The sequence below is a fragment of the Hesperophylax consimilis genome, chromosome 23 (assembly GCF_061612785.1).
Source record: "Hesperophylax consimilis isolate HC1 chromosome 23, BYU_Hcon_1.0, whole genome shotgun sequence".
Lineage (NCBI taxonomy): Eukaryota > Metazoa > Arthropoda > Insecta > Trichoptera > Limnephilidae > Hesperophylax > Hesperophylax consimilis.
The window spans coordinates 3782781-3804415 of record NC_142858.1 but is presented as its reverse complement, the minus strand read 5'-3'; the positions used below and the strand labels follow the sequence as shown (position 1 = coordinate 3804415).

Genomic DNA, 21635 nt, shown 5'->3' with positions numbered 1-21635 from the left:
ATAGACCGCCGGGCAGTCTATTGTTTGTTTCCGTTTTCCTTTCGCTGGGTACTCTGGAATTGTTACACGAGCGGGACGGCCGTGTAATGATCGCACAGTCAATGAGATTATAATTCATTTTTACCCTGGATGGGCGATCGTATTAAAAAGTGTACATCAGTATTCCTGATGCGGGTTATTCGGTTCTTTTTTTACAAAAACCAAGTCGGTGCAGGCTCTATTAAATAAACGTCCGTATAATGGATGACCGTGTGTGTGTTCGTGAAGATCACAAATAATGTTCTACTGAAGTTTATATACGCGATCCCTTGCAAATCGTTATTCCGCGGACTCCGGGAAATGAAGCATTCACCTCAAGTGGCGCGATACAAGCCGTATTTTTCTTAATAAGATACGGATAATAAAATCACAAGCCCGGACGGCACCCGCTCAAGTAATCTGCCGATCAGCTCAATGGATGGATTCGCTCCATTAATGTTACATAAACGATAGACCCGATACGCTCCAGAACCGCTTATCAGCCACCTTGTCGGAGACGCTGGACCCGTCTCCTGGACCAAAGCCCTGATGGTGCCAGCTCGATCTGTCTGGGACAGACCACCGCCGGCCGTATGGAAGCTCCCCGCTCACTTTCCGTAATTAAGTGGTTAATCAGTTTTAGATAGAATTAAGAACCAATTTTTGATCCCTGGGGGTAAGTGCCGAGTCATAATATGTAACATGTTTACTTAAATATATTCTCCATGTTTTATAATGTGCAAAAACAAAACTACTGCTTTCATTTCACTACAATCAGTAGAACCTGTAATCCTTTGTGTGCCCATGCCTTGGCGACAGTTTCATGCTCTGCCCATCCCGAACATTACTCGAGGACCGAGTATTGGCGCGCAGAAAATCTGCAAAGTTCGGGATGGCATTTAATATAAAATATGGCCGGTAACATGTCTCTCGGTGGGATCCTGTATGAGATGGGCATTTCCCACGTTGGCCATTTGGACTTACTCCGAGGTTCTTGAATTCAATTACTGTTGAAGTTCAGAAATATCATGTCAGTATATGAAATGAGATTCTATTCAGTGAATAACAAACGTAATACGTTTATTTATGTAAAGTTGCAACGTGTGACTGTTGCAGGTACATATATTTTGGTCATCGTTATCGGCATTACATTAAAATTTTGTGGGAACCTTACATTATGATCAAGCAAATATTTCTTTTATTTATTTCATTCTTGCTTTCTTCTTTCTCGTAAGGTACCTGAACACTAATCAGGAAACGATTACAATACTTACTTGTTAATATAGTGACAAAATGTAATCATTCGTCGAACTTGGCTTTTCTACACTAATGGAACAGCTTTTTCTCCTCTGCTTCATTTCGGCTCACCTTTAGAAATAAAAATCTTCTCGATATTCGAATAAAATGAGTTTTCTTTTCTGGTAGACTGTTGAATTTAGATGAAAATAATGGCATGTCACTTTAAAGAATTTTATTGCATAAAATGAAAAACGAAAAATTACTCATCTGTCTTTATTTTACAAAATCAACTTCCATTTTGACATATATTTTATAATATCACCCTTTCAATTTAGCGTATAATTTATTTTTTTAAGAAAAAAAATGTAAATTAAAATGTTGTTTTAGATTATCTAATCAGTCGGTCTCTTTAGTAAATTATTATAAACAATGATCGTCTGTCTATGTTTGTACCGCGAAGAACACGAGGGTGACCATTTACAGAAAAAGATAAAATGTAATAAAAACTTATCATATGTTTTTAGTAATTTTAAAAGTACCACAATAAATCTTAAATTGTAGTAAATAAAGCGGCTTTTCATGGGCCGGTAAGGAATTGTCATAAACCAAAATATTTACTTAACAAAAATCCACTCTCTGTCATTTATCTAGTCAAATTATATAATTTAATTTTAATTATATTCTTTTATTAATTGATGTGATTCTTTTTGACAAACACAAGCCTAAAAGGAAAACAATTATTTTTTTACTTTAATATTTTACATGTCAATCAGTTCCACATCAAATAAATAATTAATTAATTTCCTGTAAAATCCTTTTGTTATTAGTATAGCCATTCCGATCATTATGGTTTTATTTCTTAATTCAGTTGAACCATTCATGAAAATTACATTTTTGACCAAATACATAGCTTTCCATCAAATCAATTATGTAATTGTGTTACTATTATGTATTTTGTAATGTTACTATTATGTATTTTGTAATGTTACTGTTATGTAATTGTAATTGTGTAAATGTAGGATAATTTGAAACCTGTTAATTTGACTGTCCTAAAACGGGATATTGCCATACGAATGCCATATAATGTAATATATCTTTTAAACATAAATAAATTAAAACCATTAAATCCATTAGTGCTTTAAATAATTACACGTAATGGAAATAAAAACTAAAATAAAAATTACCTTTGCCATGGGTCATACCCACTTTTGTAATTTTCAAGTTGTCAATCAGTTATACGCCGTCTAGTTATGGTACAGGGCAATAAAAGTCGAAGGTACTTGACTTAAATGAATCATTGATACTTGATATTATTTGGACTAAAAAATTAAGTAATAGTAAATGAAATTTTGGTCTCCAGTGACTTTTTTTTCAAATTTTTTTTTTTCAACAACTTTTTCATGAATATCTTCTTGATGCCGTCTCTGTCACTCAAATAAGTAACCCCCCAATCCATAATACCAACCCTAGATGTTTTCTACTGACTTTATATGTTTTATGTTAAAAATAAACATCAAATATGTCACCGGAGACCAAAATTTTGTCCAAATAATCGATGGTCAATTTAAGTCAAGTACATTCCTTAACACATGTGTAATATATTTCAACGAATACGTTTAATGCAGTCAAAATATCGTTTATGTTATCAGTTATGATTTAAGATTTTCACTGCCAAAAGTATTATTTGATTTATGTTTGGGGTATTATGCCGATTTGCACTACCTCCTAGATTACTCAACATTTCGGATAGCATTACAGTCATTTCTTTGTTGAAAATCGTATTATGGTTTGCATAAAAGTTTTTTACGTGATTTTCAACTATCAAACTAGGCACATACCTATAATATGGTAGCCATAACATATTGTAATATTGCTGTAGATAATTTATTCCAAAATTTAACACGAGCTGAAACTTATATTTGGTAGGTACAATAGACATATGAAACTAATAGACCTTCCCATCAATGAAAGCGAAACGTACCATGTGTGCGGAGGGGGGAGGCGGCGCGACATTTTCTCGCAATAAAAGTGAAACGAAGAAAAAAAATCAAAAATAGTAAAATATTTATACGCGCTTTCTATACATATTTATATGGGGCTAATTAGGTTCATGCTTTGTGGTGATATTTTCGCAAGCACGAATAATATTATTTGATATTGTAATGCTGTTCGAAATGTTGCCTAAAGAAGGAGGTAGTGGAACACGGCATAATAACCCTAAAAATAAACAATATCGTGATAATATCGTTTACACAGTGAAGATAGGTTTTCGTAGATTGAAGTATTGATTATAGAAATAAAAAAAGAAAAGGATGAAACATGAATACATCTTTATTCAATTTTCACTAGAATACGATTACAACAATTATTTAGTACAACATAATAAATATCATAATATATTTCAATATTTTAAAAATAAAGTCGCCATTACATAACTTTATGCAACTGATCCCATGAGCACAATATCGGTTCGTCAAAAAAAGATTCAACATATATAAGTGTGGTTTCTAAATAAATTTCAAAATGTCAAGTAAAATTGGTTTGTTCTCTTTAAATTAAATTAAAAAATTTATAATGCGGAGGGTATTTTGTGCTGTCTTAAAAAAAACGAATGTTGAACACAATTGTGCGTAAAAGCTATGTGAAAATTGAACTAAAACCGATAATGTGCTTATAGTTTCTCTCATAACAAAATATTATAAGCTTTGTAATTTTTTTAAAATGTCTTACTATCCAACATTCTAAAAAGCTGTTAATCGCCAAAATGAAACCTTCACAACAAATTGTTATGCAGGTTTCGTAACAGTAATTGAGAAATCTTCTTAAAATACAAATTTGTAATGCATTATTTTATTCAATATGAAATGTTTAGTACATTCGCCATATGTGTGATTATGAAAGTATACGATATGATTATGTACAAAATGAATACAGAAATACATATTCGAGTGCATAGACATATAACGTGCTGTTTTGGGTTCCTTGATAACTCAACACAGTGACAATTCAACACACCTTTAAAAAATGATATAAAGTCATTAGAAACGATGAAAAAAAATTAATTTAAACCTAACCTAACCTACTTAACCCAGTTAATAAAGTTTTTGTTAATCACTTTCCATGACTTTGTATAGCTTTTTAAAGACGTGATGCATTATCATTGTGATGATTTATCCGGTCACCGTTGTTTTTTACTCGATGCTAAGAAGTTTAATTATTATTTTAGTCAGTATTATCAGTAACGTTGGGTAAGGTAAAAATCAACGATTTGTTTGGTTCTTCTATTATCTAATGATGCTTAATAACTTGCATTAATTACACGAATTGTGAAGGAGTCGCATTCATATATAAACCGTTTAAAAAGATTAGAAGAAAACTGACATAAAATATAACAATGACAACGAATTGACGTGTTGGATAAAATTGATTGGATGAAGATCAATACTTCTAAACAATAATATACAGTCAGCTGCATATTTGAATATTTCCGCCACCCTCTTCTATTCTGATCTCTGTCGGCAAGGAAGGGAGCGAATTTTTCGACCTCGGGCTGGCAATCCTAACGGCCGGATTGGAACCGGGGGACAAACATAACCTAAGTGATGTTGGTTATAACAAGCTGACTGAATACATTTGTTGTTAACATTCGGCGTTTTATTTATCGCTAAGATTTTGTAAATACCTAAGATCTCTTTGATTCATATAATTAGAACACATCTACTATTATAGAATAAAAAAGAAAACTAGAAGTGCCTTCTTAAATTTGAATCGAAACAAATTTCGTTAATGAATAAGTCACTTTTGGTTCTAGACTAGACTATTTAACACTCGCTCTTTCTCTCCTACACTTACCTGCCATTGTGTATATCCATGTCATTCGAATTTCGTAATCATGGTGTAACACAGTTTTGTGTTGGAATGGATCACGAAACACGTCCACATGGCATTTCTTGTTTTCTTGTTCATTCTACGTCTACTATCTTCAAACACGTGATAGATACCATTACTACACCGAGATTTAATATTGTAAAATTTAAGTGAAACAAACATGAAACGTAGAAAAGCACGCGTGGAAATTTAAGGTGAGCGAGAGAGTGCACGCGATGTACAAGTAAAGTCAGGGCCGGCTCTGTGCATGTGCAGTTGGAGCAGTCCGCTACGGGCGCCGACTGGAAAGGCGCGAATATTACCTAACACCTTACGTAGCTTTTCGAGCTATTGTTGAGGTTTTAGCGCCAGGCGCGGTGCCTTTGGACTCAGGGCCGGCCCTGGGTAAAAAAGGATTTGAGGACATGAGAAGATTTGAAAGTGAAGTTGAGAGGAAAGAAAGGCGATGCGCCATCGCAATTTGCTATAATAATTCATGAATGAGCAATGAGCCGGCGAGTAGCGCGGGAATAGTAGAGGAAAACATTATTTTACATCAAAGGGATTCTGCCAGGGGGGGTGGAGTGGGCGAAGTTGAACTGACCTGTACTGTGTACTAAACACTGCACTGTACTATGTGCAGTCACAATGTGCAGCGCCACTCGGCATATTAAGCGGGGAATATAAGTAGGACGAATTTCATAATAAACATTCGAGGGAGCGGCAATTTTAATTATAATTGAAAAGGTTTTGTGTTTAACTTCTAAATATTATGCACTTTATTACTGAAGTAATCATTTGTAAGGCCAATGAACAATGAACCATCGAGTTTATACAGTTTTTTTTTCTAGCGCGTTTAGAAAATTCTCGTTTTTCTAAAAATGCGAAAATATGGTTTTCCGACATTAATATTTTATATTAATTTATGAAATTCGCTATGATGTGGTTTATTTACTATAAAGACTTGAAGTATGAATTGACAGCCACATCTGTACCAACCCAAAACACCAAACCAAGAAACAGAGTATTGTAAATATATATTTCTATTTATTTGAGTAATCTTTAGTATTTAGTATAACAGTTTAACATTCTCGACTTTGTACTGTGACTAAAAAGATTTATTCGTGAAACTTTATTTATTGCCATCAATTCACCGTTATTAATTTGTATCGGTCTATTCATATATGTTAATAAAAAAATATATATATATATTTCTCGTAAAAAATAATAGACTTCATCTATTATTTTATTCACAACTATTTAATTAGTCTGCGGTATCTCAACAAAAAAATCATTCAGCACACATAACGCAATGTACTCACTACTTGCTAAAACGTGGTGAAACGTTAACAAATATCTGACTGCAAAACATTAACAGAGGTAAAATATATTCTGACTCAATTTACTGAGAATTGTAATAACTATTTCAATAAAAATAAAGAACTCGTATCGGCTAGATTCAGTTTTAAAAGTTTTAAAGTATTCAATAAAATCGCGTAGTGTTTTAAAAATAAAAATTATATCGACAGTAAAGGAACTAGGTATTTAGTTTTCAAAGAGGTTAGACGAAGTTTGATGAAAGTTTTTTTTTTCTTACAAAATTTGTCATAATAATATTTTATGAAAATAAAAATTTTACAATAAAAAACACAAATTTGTTTTTGACCACTTTAATTTTATTTAAACTCTACCGGTTTTGGAAGAAACCTTCTTATTTAAAAGGGTTCTTCCAATATTAAAGTGGTCAAAAACCAGGTAAGTTTTTAGATTTTCACGGCCAAAAGCATTTTTTTTGTTTTTTTTTGGGGTGTTATGCCGTGTTGCGCTAACTCCTTCTTTAGCCGACGTTTCGGACAGCGTTGCAGTGTCCATCATCAGGGCAGATCTAGTAGATCCGAAGATGTGTTCAAAAACCATTTTATGTGTTTTTTATTGTAAATTATGACGAGCCACAAAGCTAATGCTTTTTACAAATACGTAAAAAATTACTATTATGTGGATTTGAAAGTGATCAAGACTATTCAAATGTATAATTAGATTATAGAATTTGAATGATTTTGAGTAACCGTAGGGAAAACTTCCAAGAGGGAAGATGATTAATTAATTAAAGTTACTCATTTAAGCGTTGCTTTGTGACATTTATAAGCCCGTCATGTTGTAAAAGCGAACTGTCACATGAGTTCTAAGATGTAGGTAAGGTACATAATTTTAAGGTGATTTTAAAAATGTGTTATACGTAATTTCCGACATAATTTTTACGTTGTTAAAACAAGTAATGGATCTTAATCGCTTAGTAATTTGTGGACTGGATTTTTTGCATTATTTGCAAATTTGTTATGTCAAGAAACATGCACACTAATTCACCACTAAGTCAGTCACACATTAGACATATACCTTAAAATATATGTGTGATTGCCCGTTAGAATATCGCTCGCCGTGCATTCCAATAGGAAATGGTTAGTATGTGAGTTCCCAACATAGACCAAGCTCAGATATATTACGAGTTAGGTTATTATCTCTCTGTGTGACTAGATTTAATGTGTAAGGAATGTTAGAAATAAAATTAAGAATACCTATAAGTTTTTTCTTTTTAAATTGGGCGGTGTACCCGTGGTGATGGCTTGAGGGTGACTATGAAGTTTTTAATTGTAATGTTTTTTCTCGTTTCACTCTACATTAATACACTTTACATACATAACAAATTAATTAGTGCTTTTTTTTTAACTTCTAGCATTGTATTACTTATTTATTATCTTGCAAACCCTTATCATAGGATCTTCCCTCCATACTAACACTACACTACCACTACAACCTAACCTAACCTAACTAAGGAAGCATTATTACCCATGGTTAATTTAATTCAATTTTATTCAGAAAAAAATATGAATTACATAATTATATCTGCTGATCTACCAATATTCTGAAAACGATTTTTTATATACGCGGTGTTAAACTAATTTATTTAAAAAAAATTGCAGTTGATAAAGAAATTGTTTTGTAATTACAGAGCTTTATCGAGAATAAAACAAATTACAGAAGTTATGACAAGATTACCATAGTTTATCTGTATTAAAATTTCCTCTTTATTATGATAATTTTCTCAATCATGAAGAATTCACCAAAGATGTAAATTTAAAATATTACTCAAAAGACATATTATTTATAGCGAACTTTTGGAGTTCTTTGCAAGCTTTGTTGAACTTGGTTTCGATTTACCAATTTGAATCTTTTAAATTGATGAATAATTGTGTACAGATTGCTTTAAAGTTTATTTTTCTAAATCAGACATAAACAGTGATGTTCCTCTTGTTTTGAAGGGTAAGTGTGCAAAATTTCATCCTCCTTGGAATAAAACTATAGAATTATATAAAACTCAAATCTATGCAAAAATCCGACTGGTGTCCGCCACGCAGCCGCAGACATTATTCTTTAACTTAATAGGTAAGGTGATTGGAAAAGTGAATTTAACTTTTCACCACTTTAATAACTGACTATTTCATCTGAATGAAAGTAGAATAAAAATCGGGTCTTGAAACATCAATCACAAACCCTTTGTTGAATAACATTCAGTATAAAAATAATGCTGGCTCAATTTGCTCACCCAACATTATTAGTTTATTTCCAATTTATTTGGAATTAGTTTTTATGCATTATATAAATTGAGGGAATATTGATAGTATATTATGTAATTTCAAAATAAAAACATGTATTTTTATCATATTCTATCGTTCAATTATATAAACAAGTTGTTCTTTAAATGCTTAGAATATAAAATCTATTTTTTATACTCAAATAAATGTGACATGAGATCTTAAATAAAAGTACTATAAGTTTGTCAAAAATTATTTCTGTTAAGGTTATTTGTAAATAATTTATCTGTTAACACCAAAACTGAGCACAAGTGAAAATAAAGTATTTTGCACTCGAAACTGAACTGGTTTATACTACTCCAGAACAAATAACCAGATCATATTTAGTTAGTTGTATCATATTTAATTATAAAAACATCAGTTATACATTAAAATGCTATTTTGTTACTTAACATTTTGTAATCGGTAGGTACTTCTCGTCTTTATTTATTGTTATTAAGTTTAATTTGTAGAACTCCATTTTATTTTTTTATTTTTTATATATTTAATAATATTGTTATTGGGTTTATAAAAACAGTTTATTTTTAAACAAGTTCTGCTGTGTAATTATTATTACGCGTGACAGTAACTTACACGTAACTTCTCGTCTTAATTCGCACAGTAATAGTATTTGTTAACAATAAATATGTATTACAATAACAACATACATTATGAAGTCTCACTCACTAATTAAGCAGAAGTGCACTATGACTTGACATGACACAATTATCCAGATTTTTTTTTGGTATAACTACTACCGACAGCCAGAGCACGGTGGCGCTGTTGATAGCCAGACCTATATCGATAATGCAATAAATTATAAATCGACATATTCTGGCAATACTAGAGGTATTTTACATGAATTGACATTCCTCAACGTCAGACAACTACGTAAAAGTTAAAAAAAATGAATAAATTGACAAGTTCAAATTGAAATAAAATTTTTAATAAAAATTGGCAGTCCGCATGTATTTTTTTACACTAAAAAGGGAGTTGATGGGTTGATGAGGTTTTTAATAAAAACTAACAACTTTTATTACTCAAACGATCAGAATCAATTGATCACGTCTTAGATGAGTTATTTAAGTGTATAGATCGTGTATACGATTTATTTTAACAAGAAGAGCTACATAAGTTCACCTCTATTTGTTAATAAGCCAGTTATTTTGCGTAAAGGACAACATTATCCAAAAAGTTGTGCATATTAACAGCTTATCCGAGACGTTGGAGGCTGCGCTAAAATCAGCTGTTTTTGTCTACCGACTGACGGAATCATATTCTGATCGTGCTCGCAAATATCGCTAACTGACAGTAGACGGCTTATTATTTGGCTTTATCAATGGTCCGTGCTAGACCTCCACGTAGATTTAATAAATTTATGTTTTCCATTTAAAAAAAATCTGTATAATGTGTCCTGCCATTATTATTATTATAATTATCCGCGCCCTAAATTATTTGCAAATCTAGACAATTAACAGAGGTACATTTTAAGGCATACGATGCATATTGTTTGACTACTTGTTGATGCATGACACAGAACAAAGCAAATCCGAAGCAGAAGGAGCAAATCGAGATCGCTAAATCGCCAACACATAAAGTATGAATATATTTTTACGTAAATACAATATTATTTTAGGTGCAGTTCAGCTGGCAGGTTGCTTTGATAAATAAACTGAGCATTTAACAAGTTTTCTAAAAGCGCACTATTTCGGAAAAGAAATTGATAAATATTATGAGGCAAAACATATTTACATAACGCATATAATTGAAAGAATGTGATGAAAACTTTCTTTCGACCGTCAGGAGAAGAGTTCAGATTCAATTTAAAGAAGCGTCCTATCCCAATATTAACAGTTTCTGTCGCTCTTGTGTTGCACTGAAAAAAATTAAAAGCACTAAAACTATTCCATGTTTTATTCTTTAACATTCTTCAAACATTTATCGCGTATACAGTGTGTCCGGGGTAAAGTGCACTCACTTCGGGATGTGATTCCACATAAATGGTGGAGGTAAAAAAAGTTAATATCTTTTTTGAGAAATTGAGAGAAGAATATTTGGTTCTATAAAGACAATTTAAACATTTGAACCTGAAAGTTATCTTAAAATCTTGGAATTTAGAAAAAAGTTATATTTCGCTTTACTTGTATCACCTACCGAAGTCAGAGCATTTTAAACCATGGAAACCTTGTATACAGAGTGTTCCAATGCATACTTGGCTTACTTTAACTAGTGATTCCTGACAATATTTGGAGTGAAAAATGTAAACGAAATTTTGGTCTCCTGTGACTTGCTTGATATTTTTTTTTCTACCAAAACCCAGACTATCAGTAGGAATTTAACAGCTTGGTCTGTTAAGCGACCGATATACAGAAGTGCCAGTGTCGATATACAGAATATATGTTTTGAATTGTTTTTGAAATATATTTTTATGAATAATTAAAAAAAAATCACCGGAGACCAATTTTGGTTGCATTTTTTACTCCAAATAATGTCAGGAATCACTTGTTAAAGTAAGTCAAGTACGTCCCTTAACACCATGTATAGTATTCATACAGAGAGGTCGCACTTATATCATCGATGATCGTCATCTTCTTTCCCACACGTCTCATATGAAAACGATAAGTACAGAACCTAATAGAATGATGATGTTACGTACGACTTTTCTCGGGGACAACTATATGTAATATATACGTACATATTTTGATAATCATTACTGTTTTAGTAATACTAAATACTATGATCATTTCAAAACACATAAATGAATGACGCTCACATACACAAAAAAAACAAGAACTAAAGTATATTTGAACATATTTATATTCAAGACAAAAATCGCATATTATTGCTGAACCCAAATTAATAAATTATTTGCCACGATGAGTAGGTAATTATTTTTTTCATTATTTTTTATAAGACGGTTTAGTCGTTAGCTCTGTGTTTGATTACTGCACAGCGAAAGAAAATTTTCAACACTTTGCAAATCAATTTTGAATAACATTTTAAGGGGTAAACAGGGTTCGAAAATAATATGATGTTTTTATAATTCATTATATAGCCGTTATATTAGGATAAAAGGCGATATTTATTTACAATTTAAAAATGATGAAAATCATCTCTTTAGAGTTGCTATCACTGCGTGAGCAGTTAACAATTGCTTACAAAGTGAAACGATTTTTTTCCCTTATGACCAATAGTGGTTGTCACAAATGGTCACTATGGCAAGGTCAGTGACCGGATAAATCATCACAATGATAATTCATCACATCTTTGAAAAGTTATATAAAGTCATGGAAAGTGATGAAACAAAAACTTTATTAACTGGGTTAAATAGGTTGGGTTAGGTTAGGTTAGGTAAGGTTTAATTTTTTTTATCGTTTCTAATGACTTTACATTAGTTTTTAAAAGTATGCTGAATTGTCACTGTGTTGAGTTTTCATGGACCCGGTAAGGTCAACCCACCAAATGGAGGTCAATTTATATTTAAAATGAGTTTCAAACATGTAGAAACGCGACTAGACGATGCCCAATGAAACATAGTAAACTTAAACATGGAAAAACGTGAGAATGCACCGAAAAATAAAGAAACATTCAAAATAATAAATATCGTTAGTATATTATATCGGTAATAAATATCACCGTATATACCATGCTATACATCAGAGGAACAACGTATTTCCTTCGAACCCGGCAAATAAGGATTTTGTTATTTTGGAGTGTTCTATTCGAATGTTTTTTTTTCTTCTAAGAAACCATGAAAGTTGTAATAATAATATGAATACAGTAAAGATAAACATTTAGAACCGCGGGAACATCCCAGAAAAATAAATAAACATACTAAATTATAAACATCATCGGCAATAAATATCACCATGTAGATCTTGATTTATATACAAATAAGCAGTGTTCGAAAATAACATGCTATTTTTATATTTCAAAAATATATATATCCGCTGTATAATATATATATTTATCCTTCGAACCCTGCAAATAAGGCTTTTGTTATATTGGAGTGTTCGAATCAAGTCGTAATAATACTATATCATTGCGAAAATGGCGGAAAAGTTGACAAGATATTAATACATTTGATAAGATAGACACATAAAATCGTATTAAATTTTTTTTTATGTATTGAGTTTAGATTGGATCATAGTTGAATATTGATTTTGTAAATAAATAAAGTGCGATATATGTAAATAAATAGAGTATGTTTGTAGAAATGGAAATTGAGGTTAAGTTGTGAAATTAATTGTCTCTAATAATGTTGTGAAATGTATATAATGTAAAGTATATTTTGAATAATAAGCAGTCATTCAGAGTTCAGGGTACACGAGCGTTGCATTCCCGATCTTGCTGAAAATTCAAAATATTTATCTCAGGACAGAAATAGATGATTTATAATCAAAATGCTGTTTACTATTAATGTTATGTCTTGCACGTGTAGATAACTGTGGATAAATAATTTCTGGATGTTCTCTGTGTAAGGATGAATTAGACTATGATTAAACATCTAATAATAAACAACTAAAATAAATATTATCTATATTTTTAGTGTCAATGTTTTCTGTATCTGTTTGTACATTATCAGACAATGTCTAGGAGGTCATATTTGTACTGCGGTGTTGTACAAATTTATCGATTATAATTATTAGTGGAATTAATGCGAAAGAGCTACGTAGAAAATAAATTTGATGGGAGAAATTCTCATGTTGTTGACATATACATACATATATAATATGTACTGTATTTCAAGAATCAACATACAAGAAAATTTTTATCTTTGCATTACATATTAAATAAATTATGTCTTCCAACATTGTTAGATTTCTAGTATGTACAAACATCAGCTTTCAATAAAATCACTACTCTTAATCTTAATTTTTTTCACTGTCCAAAGGCCATTAATTAATTCAAAGTAATACATTGTATTGCTTTGATCAAAGATCACTCCAATATACCATTTATTTAAATGTGACGTTATTTGATGTTATATAACGTTACTTGCTACACGAATATACTTCGATTTGAGCTATTGTGCATTGTGTGTTCTCTGTGAAATGTACGCATAGCCAGCGCCATTCAAGTTCTGTCAGTCAGGAGTAGGGCGATCACTTAGTCGTCGTTGTCCAGGCCAGCCAGCTCCGCCTGCAGGCGCGCCTTGTTGCGGCAGCACGCCGTCAGGCACAGCAGACGTAGCGCCAAGCGGAACTGCGGGCTGAGCGCGATCAGGATGAACAGCTTCCACAGCGAGTTGAGCACGCCTATCCACACGACGGCAAAGTGCAGCAGGGGAAGCTGCAGCTCGGCGCCGATCATGTACTCGTAGAAGCGCACTCCAGCGTAGGGCGCCCAGCTGAGCCAGAACACGGCCACCAGCGCGAATGACGTCATGTGGCTCGGGTTGGCCAGGTTGCCGGCCAGCGCCGTTGCGTACTCCTTGTCGTGGATCGGCACCCCGCTGCGGATGCGACGCATCATACTGAAGATGTACAGGTAGTTGTACACGATGGAGATGACGCTGGGCCCCAGCACCAGGATGGCCAGCGTGATAGTGTAGGCCGCCATGTTGCCCCAGTCCAGCATGCAGATGAACGAGTCGCGGTCGAACAGCGGCTCAGTGAAGCCCAGCAGCGGCGGGCAGCACAGCATGGCGGCGGACACCCACGTGAACACCATCCAGCACTGGCAGCGTGTGCGCGTTTGCACCTGCAAGAGGACATCTTTTTTACTGCGCGATCCAAATTATTTAAGCCATGAGACTCGAGCAAACAAAGGTCTCAGGCTCGATTCGTGAGAGACGATGCACGTTCATTACAAAAAACTACGACATCATTCACTTAAGTTATTGCGCTGAGAAATAATATCAAGTCATTCTCATAATGCTGTCAATTTTTGGTGTCGAACAAACAATTGCCGATGATTACTATTAGTGAAGCACATTCAGCGTATTATATATTTATTCTAACACATATAGATTAAATACGACATTGTTAACATTAACATCGATAACACTTACTAATAAGCTGGCACAATCGTTCCGCTCGTCACTGCCACTCCATCATTATCACTCATTCCACATTAGCATCTTCCAAACACGGATGCATTAAATAATAATAATTAGAACTTGAATAATGTTTCGGTTACTTACATTTAAAACGTGCTGTCGGTGTCCAAAGAAGGAAAGAAAGAAAGACATAAATAAATAAAATACCTGATTAGGGGGTATCAGAGAATATCATTAGAAGGAAGACGCTACTCACGGTCTCATATCGGAGGGGTTTCCTGACAGCGAGGTATCTGTCCACAGAGATCCACATGAAGGTATACACGGACACGGCCCAGAGGGTGACCTCGAGGTAGCCAATGAGGCGACAAAGCACGTCCCCGTAGGGCCAGCGCCCCGTGAGCGCCGGGTAGGCCGACAGCGGCACCACGAGCGCTCCGCACAGTAGGTCGGCCGCCGCCAGTGACAGGAGGTAGTAATTGATTACCTCGCTGCCGAGACCTGCAATGGGGTAGACAGACAAGACATACAAAGCAGCCCTTATCTTGCCAGCCGGCGATCTAGGGCGATCGTTGCGCGCTGGCTATTGCGGCGTGCACAGGTGAAGCTAGGAATGCGTCGGTGATGGTTTGCAGTGCTCTTGATGCCTTGCCTTATATATGCCAAAATATATAGTGCGTAACCTGCGCTAATTGCAAGCAAGCAAGTCACAATGAGCTCAACTCGAACAAGCAACAACTTCAAGAGATCATTTATAAATATCCCCAAGTAATTTTTATACGTGAATGTACCAGGAGGTCTAGCACGGACGATCGATAAAGCCCTGTTTCAATTGTCTCAATGCGATACTGACGAAATTCGTAATATATTGTCAATTAGCATATTTGCGAGCACAGTCAGAATATAATTCCGACAATCGGTAGATAAAAGCCACTGCGTTTAGCGCGACATAATGTCGTCCGTTACGCAAAATAACTAGCTTATTAATCAGTGAAGGTGAACAACTGACTATGATTTTAGAATAGAAAGAAATCGTATATACAATACATAGACGTAATTAACTCATCTAAGACGCGATAATTTGAATCCATTCCAGCCTAGAGAAATAACAGTTGTTAGTTATTTATGACTAAAGACTTAATGAACTAATTAAATCCATTTAGTGTCAAAAAATACATGCGGACGGCCAATGTATATTAAAGTCTTTTTTTATTTCTATTCGACATTGTCAACCTATTAATATTTTTAATTTTTACATAGCCGTCTGACGTTTAGGAATGTTAATTCATAGAAAATAACTCCAGTGTTGCCAGAATATGTCGATTAACAATTTACTATACTACCAATATCGGTCTGGCAATCAACAGCGCTACCGTGCTCGGAATATAGGTAGTTACGTCTATCGATCGGATATATTAAAGTTGTCGATATAACAGTGCTAGACCCCCTGCACTGAACTTTGACCCATATGGGCTCCATCTGACTAATTGACTTTGAATAGGAAATTAATGTTTTCTTTAATAACGACCGCTCCAACTTTTAGCGGAGATAATTTGATTAATGAAAGACTTTTCAATAAATTTTTCCGTAAATATTTTACAGTTTTCAAAATGAATGTTAAAATGTACCAATTTCTAAACAAAAATACATGGTTAACCAGTCTAATACTAGCATGGGTGAATGATATCAAACCAGCTTCAACTAAGTAAATATGCCATACAATGTAAAAACTTACTAACCATCGTTTCAATATTTGGTACTGTAATTTTACTGTATTATCTAAACTAAATAGTAACAAATACATGGAATATATATTAGCATATTCTGGCCGATGTTATTTCCGACTATAAAAGCTTTTCTCCAATTGCTTAAGAAAAAAAGCTTTGTTATATATTTCACCTCTTATATAGTACACAGTGACACTTCTCTTTTTTAAAGTTACATCAAATTTTCGACAGGGGAATGAACAATTTAAAATTCTCTGTGCGATCGAAGATATTTTTACAAAATACAAAAAAGCGTTTTAAAAATAATGTCTACGCCTTTCCACAATTTTGACTAATAATCTTAGTGTGCAACTCGGTGTCATAGTAATTTTGATTGACCTACAGAAGTCTTTAAATTTGAAGAATGAAAAATCAATATACTTACAATTTTTAAATCTAACTAACGTTTGATTTAAGTACGGCTATACATTTTATCACACGAACTTTAATTAATGTTTACCCTGTGTTGTAACTTTGATAATTAAGTTAACACATTTATATGTGTAACAGACACGATTATATATAGGGTAAGAATATTTATAATTCCTCGTTAGTAACAATTAATACTTTTGGGTGGCATGGGAACACCAAAAGTTCAAAAGAAATTCTAACCGATTTTTTTCTGGAATTCTAATGGATTTTGAATGGTTCAAATGGCTCCAAAATCCAATCCAACTCCGTTTGGATTTTCCTACAAATGGAAGATTCTAGTTAAGTACTTATTTGTACTTATACGTGACCGTAATGGATTGTTTTGTGTGTTTTATCCCCAGTGATAAATTGTTAATAAATTATTTAATAAACTTAAAAGAGATCACGCAGAATATTCTGCATTTTGATATATGTAGCGGCATTCCATAATACTTTTTATCTGCGTATTTTAAAAATTTTTCAGTGTTTAAAATAAAATATCATTAACATCGTGTAATGCCGCCATGCTTGTATATTTATAACACCCGACACAGTCAGTTATGCGTCTGTGAGTAATAAATTCAATGCGTGATAATTGCGATTAAGTACCACTTATAACTTTAACACAATGCAAGAAAATGTGCATGTCGACAGTGAGCTTTTTTAAACGGAACAGATTGTTTTATGTTATAACGTGTTAAATTATGCACCAAAACAAAAGGTTAAATGTTGGAGGTTATGGCTTTGAAAAAAGGCTCACTGGCCACCATAGAGTAAAAACTGCCTTGAAACTATGTAGATAATGATACATTTGTACATTGTCACGAAAGCATTAATATTTACATTACACATAAACAAAATAGAACCAATACACAAATTTTAATTATTGTACACATATAAATCTATGCATCGTACCTAAAATTAATCACATTATGGTTCATTTCCAACCATCTATAATAATATTAGTTTAACACAAGCTACAACAGATGGCGCTAGGCAATGTAAAACAAAGTTGATAGAAATTATAAGACAACATTTTATGAAAAAGCAAGCATAAAACACAATATTATTTTATTAAGTAAATACATATTAATCAAGGTGTAAATACTTCACATTTAACAATAAAAATTTAGGCTGGGTTGTTTCAATCTCTCGTTAGATTTTTGGCGATTTAACGAACATCAAATCAACCATCAGCAATACGTTTCAATATTATCGTCATTACACTTAGGTGCGTTTTTATGCTTGTCAACTGATGACGATTCGTTAAAAAAACTAGAACGGATGTAAAATCGGCTTTTAACGGGGACCGTTCATATGTCAAAATAAAAATGGCGCTTTTATCTAAAAATCGTCAATTTTATAGCCGTAAAATGTGACGAGAGTTTGAAACACCCTATCCTTATTCAAGAAAAATTTATTCAATTTCGTTGGGTTAGAAAATCACTTGGAAAATTTGCATGGAGAGAGCAAAAAGAGTAGTTAAAGTTGCAGTTAAGATTATTAACCATCACGCCGTTTATCCGTAGGGGTAGGCAGAAATAATAGACCGTCACACAACTTTGTCTCAGCACCCACTCCTTGCTTCATTCAAAATTTATACATTGTCTAATAATATTCACACAATTCACACGATCACGACATATCTGGGCCCTCTGATTGGTCGAATTCAAATAGTATGTTTCGGATAAATTCCACTAACTTGAAAATTAAGACTCTTAAGATTTCATACTAAAATAGGATCGCCTCATAATAATACGAGATTTCTTCAAAAGCATCGTTTCTGCTCATATATTTTTTGGATAATATCGAAGAAAATATGTTTTAGAAAGTTCATAATCCATTGGATTAATTACATTACAATGAAAATTATCCACAGTTACGTGATTATGTTTGACGTTTATAAAAAATCACGCGTTTCTTCAATATGGCAGATACGCACGGCTATAGATGGCTGACAGAGCGCACCTATGGCGGTGTAAGAATGAACCAAATGACTGGCGCGAATATTTAAATATGCAAAATTACTTGACCATCAAGCGTTTAATAAGAAGATTTCTTCTGGAAGTTTATTTAAACTTTGCAATGGCATTTTTCATTATTATTTTTTTTTTGCTTATTAATTATATCTGATTTTATATTGACATGTTTTCTAATATTCTAAAATTTCAAAATTATTTATTTGCGATGCTTTATATCCTGAGTGAAGTATTTTAAGACCTGAATTTTTATCGAAAGTGTGATCATTATTAAAAAGATGATTTGCAAACTCAGATTCACTATTTCCATTTAGAGCCCTGAGATATTCTTTAGTTCTGATTTCAAAGTTTCTATTGGTTCTACCTTTGTAAAAGAAATTACAATCATCCCAATTGAGTTTTTAAAATCCTCATTTTTTTGTTTGATTTTTGCTTTTAATATTATAATTATGCTTTATTATTAAGAATATATTTCTTCATTGTTATTAGTGTAAAACGCCAGTTGAATAGTACCAGGAATGTTTTTATATATAATTTTAGAAGTATCGTTATCCACAAACCGAATTCTACGCCATTATTTATTTCTATCTTTAGAAATACCGTTTGAAGAGAACATGTTTAATTTTTTTATTTAGTATTTCAACTATAAATTTATTAGAATAACCGTTATTAAATGCTATTTGTCTTATGAATATATTGTTTTATGGTTATATGCTATTTGTTTTTTTCAGAACATAAAATACTTCACACACGATATAAAGCATCGCAAATAAATAATTTTGAAATTTTAGAAATTGGGAAACATGTTAATGTAAGAGCATATATAATTAACAAGATTTTTTTTCTAAACTCTCTTTTAAATATTTACCCACTTAACTGGTCTTTCCCATCTAACGATATTGTAATTCCTAATTCCTATAAACCCAGCCTACTCTTACCCCCCCCCCCTTCCTTCCACTTCTTCTTTCCAATTGCAATCTATATTTAATTTTTGATTCGGTGTATACTTACTCCTGATGAGGTGAACTTCGCTCATGAAACATGTATTGGTTGGTTATAAAAATTGATGTTAACAAAGTTATTTGTTTTTTAATAAAATAAAGTTTAATCGGAAAACATTCTTTATATATAGATTTTTACTCTCCTGATGAAGGTGTATATATAATCTAATTTTAAACTTTATTAGATACAGTAACAGTTGTAGGTAAAGAATTACTACCAGTTGGAGTAAAATTAACACCTTTTAATTAAATTGACTGCTAATCTCATCACACAATTACCCTCCTTTTATTCATAAACACGGGTACAATTAATCAATATGTAATAATCTATTATTTCAGTCAACTTTGTTATAACTATCTTTAATTGTGACAAACTATACGATATTGATTCAACTTATAGACATTGACGGTTGTAACACGTATTTAAGCACTGCAAGTCTGCTATGAGCTAATTATATTAGGTACGATAACAGTTAATATCAGTTGTAGACATGTAGTCATTTAGTGTTTCATTTGAAATAATCCATCGCAAATACGTAAAATTTCATTTATTCAAACAACTGTCATTCTTATTATGCGTGAATTGAGCATGTTATTATTCAGAAATTCCTTCCTGTTCCGTGTTTTAACAATATATACTCACCCTCTCTCTAACCCTCAATTAATATCTATCTATTAAATTTAACTGTTGTTAAAATTAAAATTAAATGGGCGAAGCCGAAATAAGTGCCACCCGCAGGGCCTAGCAGTTAAAAACCCGCTCCGCGGGTTTTTAACTTCTAGTCATTTATTAGTTCCTTATTTTCGGAAATATTATTTAGTTCAATAACCAAGCTGAATCGTGTGAGAATGGCTTGCTTCGGAGCTTCTAGTAATTCCCCATCAGTGGAAGGCCGCTCTAAGCGGTTACCGGTGAAGGTAATGCACTGCGACCCTGACCCCTATGGGTCTGTGGGAGGAAAAAACCTTTATACAAGGATATTAAATTTTTTTTTCTAATGTGGTTTTTGATTCTCAGTTTTGCTATGAGCTGCATCAACATTTAAGGTAATGGGTTTGATGGTAGATAAACAAATATCTGACTATCCACTTAAGATGATTGCAGTATATATTTTTTTGACAATACCAGAACAAACGTCAAATGTTTCTGTTTTTTTTATAGAAAACTTTTTAGTGCCACTCGGCTTTATCCCAATTCAACAACAGAACGGAGTTCTGCAGATATTTTTAACCACCGTAGCTCATGATTTTTGATGACGTAACGACCTGAAAGTAGTCGAACTGACATAAAAATTCCAGGCAGAAAATAGGCAAATTTCATGACACTAGATCTCCCAGTGCAAAAATTAAATTAAAATTTCTGCTTTATATATTTTATAATCTTTACAACCACATTTAATAAGTGCACTGTCTTACTCGCCGTACGGCAAATAATACGGCCAATCTACAAATATCTAATCATTACTAACCTACCTTCTATACAACATACAGTATTATATTAATGGACATATCATTGTACTAGGATACTGGTTATTTCATTAGGTAGAATAGGAAATTATTAATAGATACTAAAAAAACTATTTTTCATTGATAGTAATAAATTATTTATTCAGGTTAGACTGAGGATTGAATCTTCCTCCCCAGGGACTTGCTTTTAACAGATGTGAACTTTTAATTTTTTTTTAACTTATACAAAAAATATAGGACTGAACATTCCTTCCCAG

The 21635-nt window shown here is 32.8% G+C and overlaps 1 protein-coding gene across 1 annotated transcript in view; it reads right to left on the bottom strand.

Moving 5' to 3' along the window:
- Positions 1 to 1666: 1666 nt before the first annotated feature.
- DopEcR (G-protein coupled receptor DopEcR) overlaps positions 1667 to 21635 on the bottom strand; it is a 34440-nt gene continuing 14471 nt past the window's right edge. Inside the window, exons 3-4 of the mRNA XM_089646175.1 lie at positions 15011 to 15255; positions 1667 to 14456 (exon numbers count right to left, since the gene is read on the bottom strand). Coding sequence (XP_089502301.1) covers positions 13863 to 14456; positions 15011 to 15255 — 839 coding nt within the window. The 3' untranslated portion in view covers positions 1667 to 13862. The remainder of the gene's footprint in view (positions 14457 to 15010; positions 15256 to 21635) is intronic.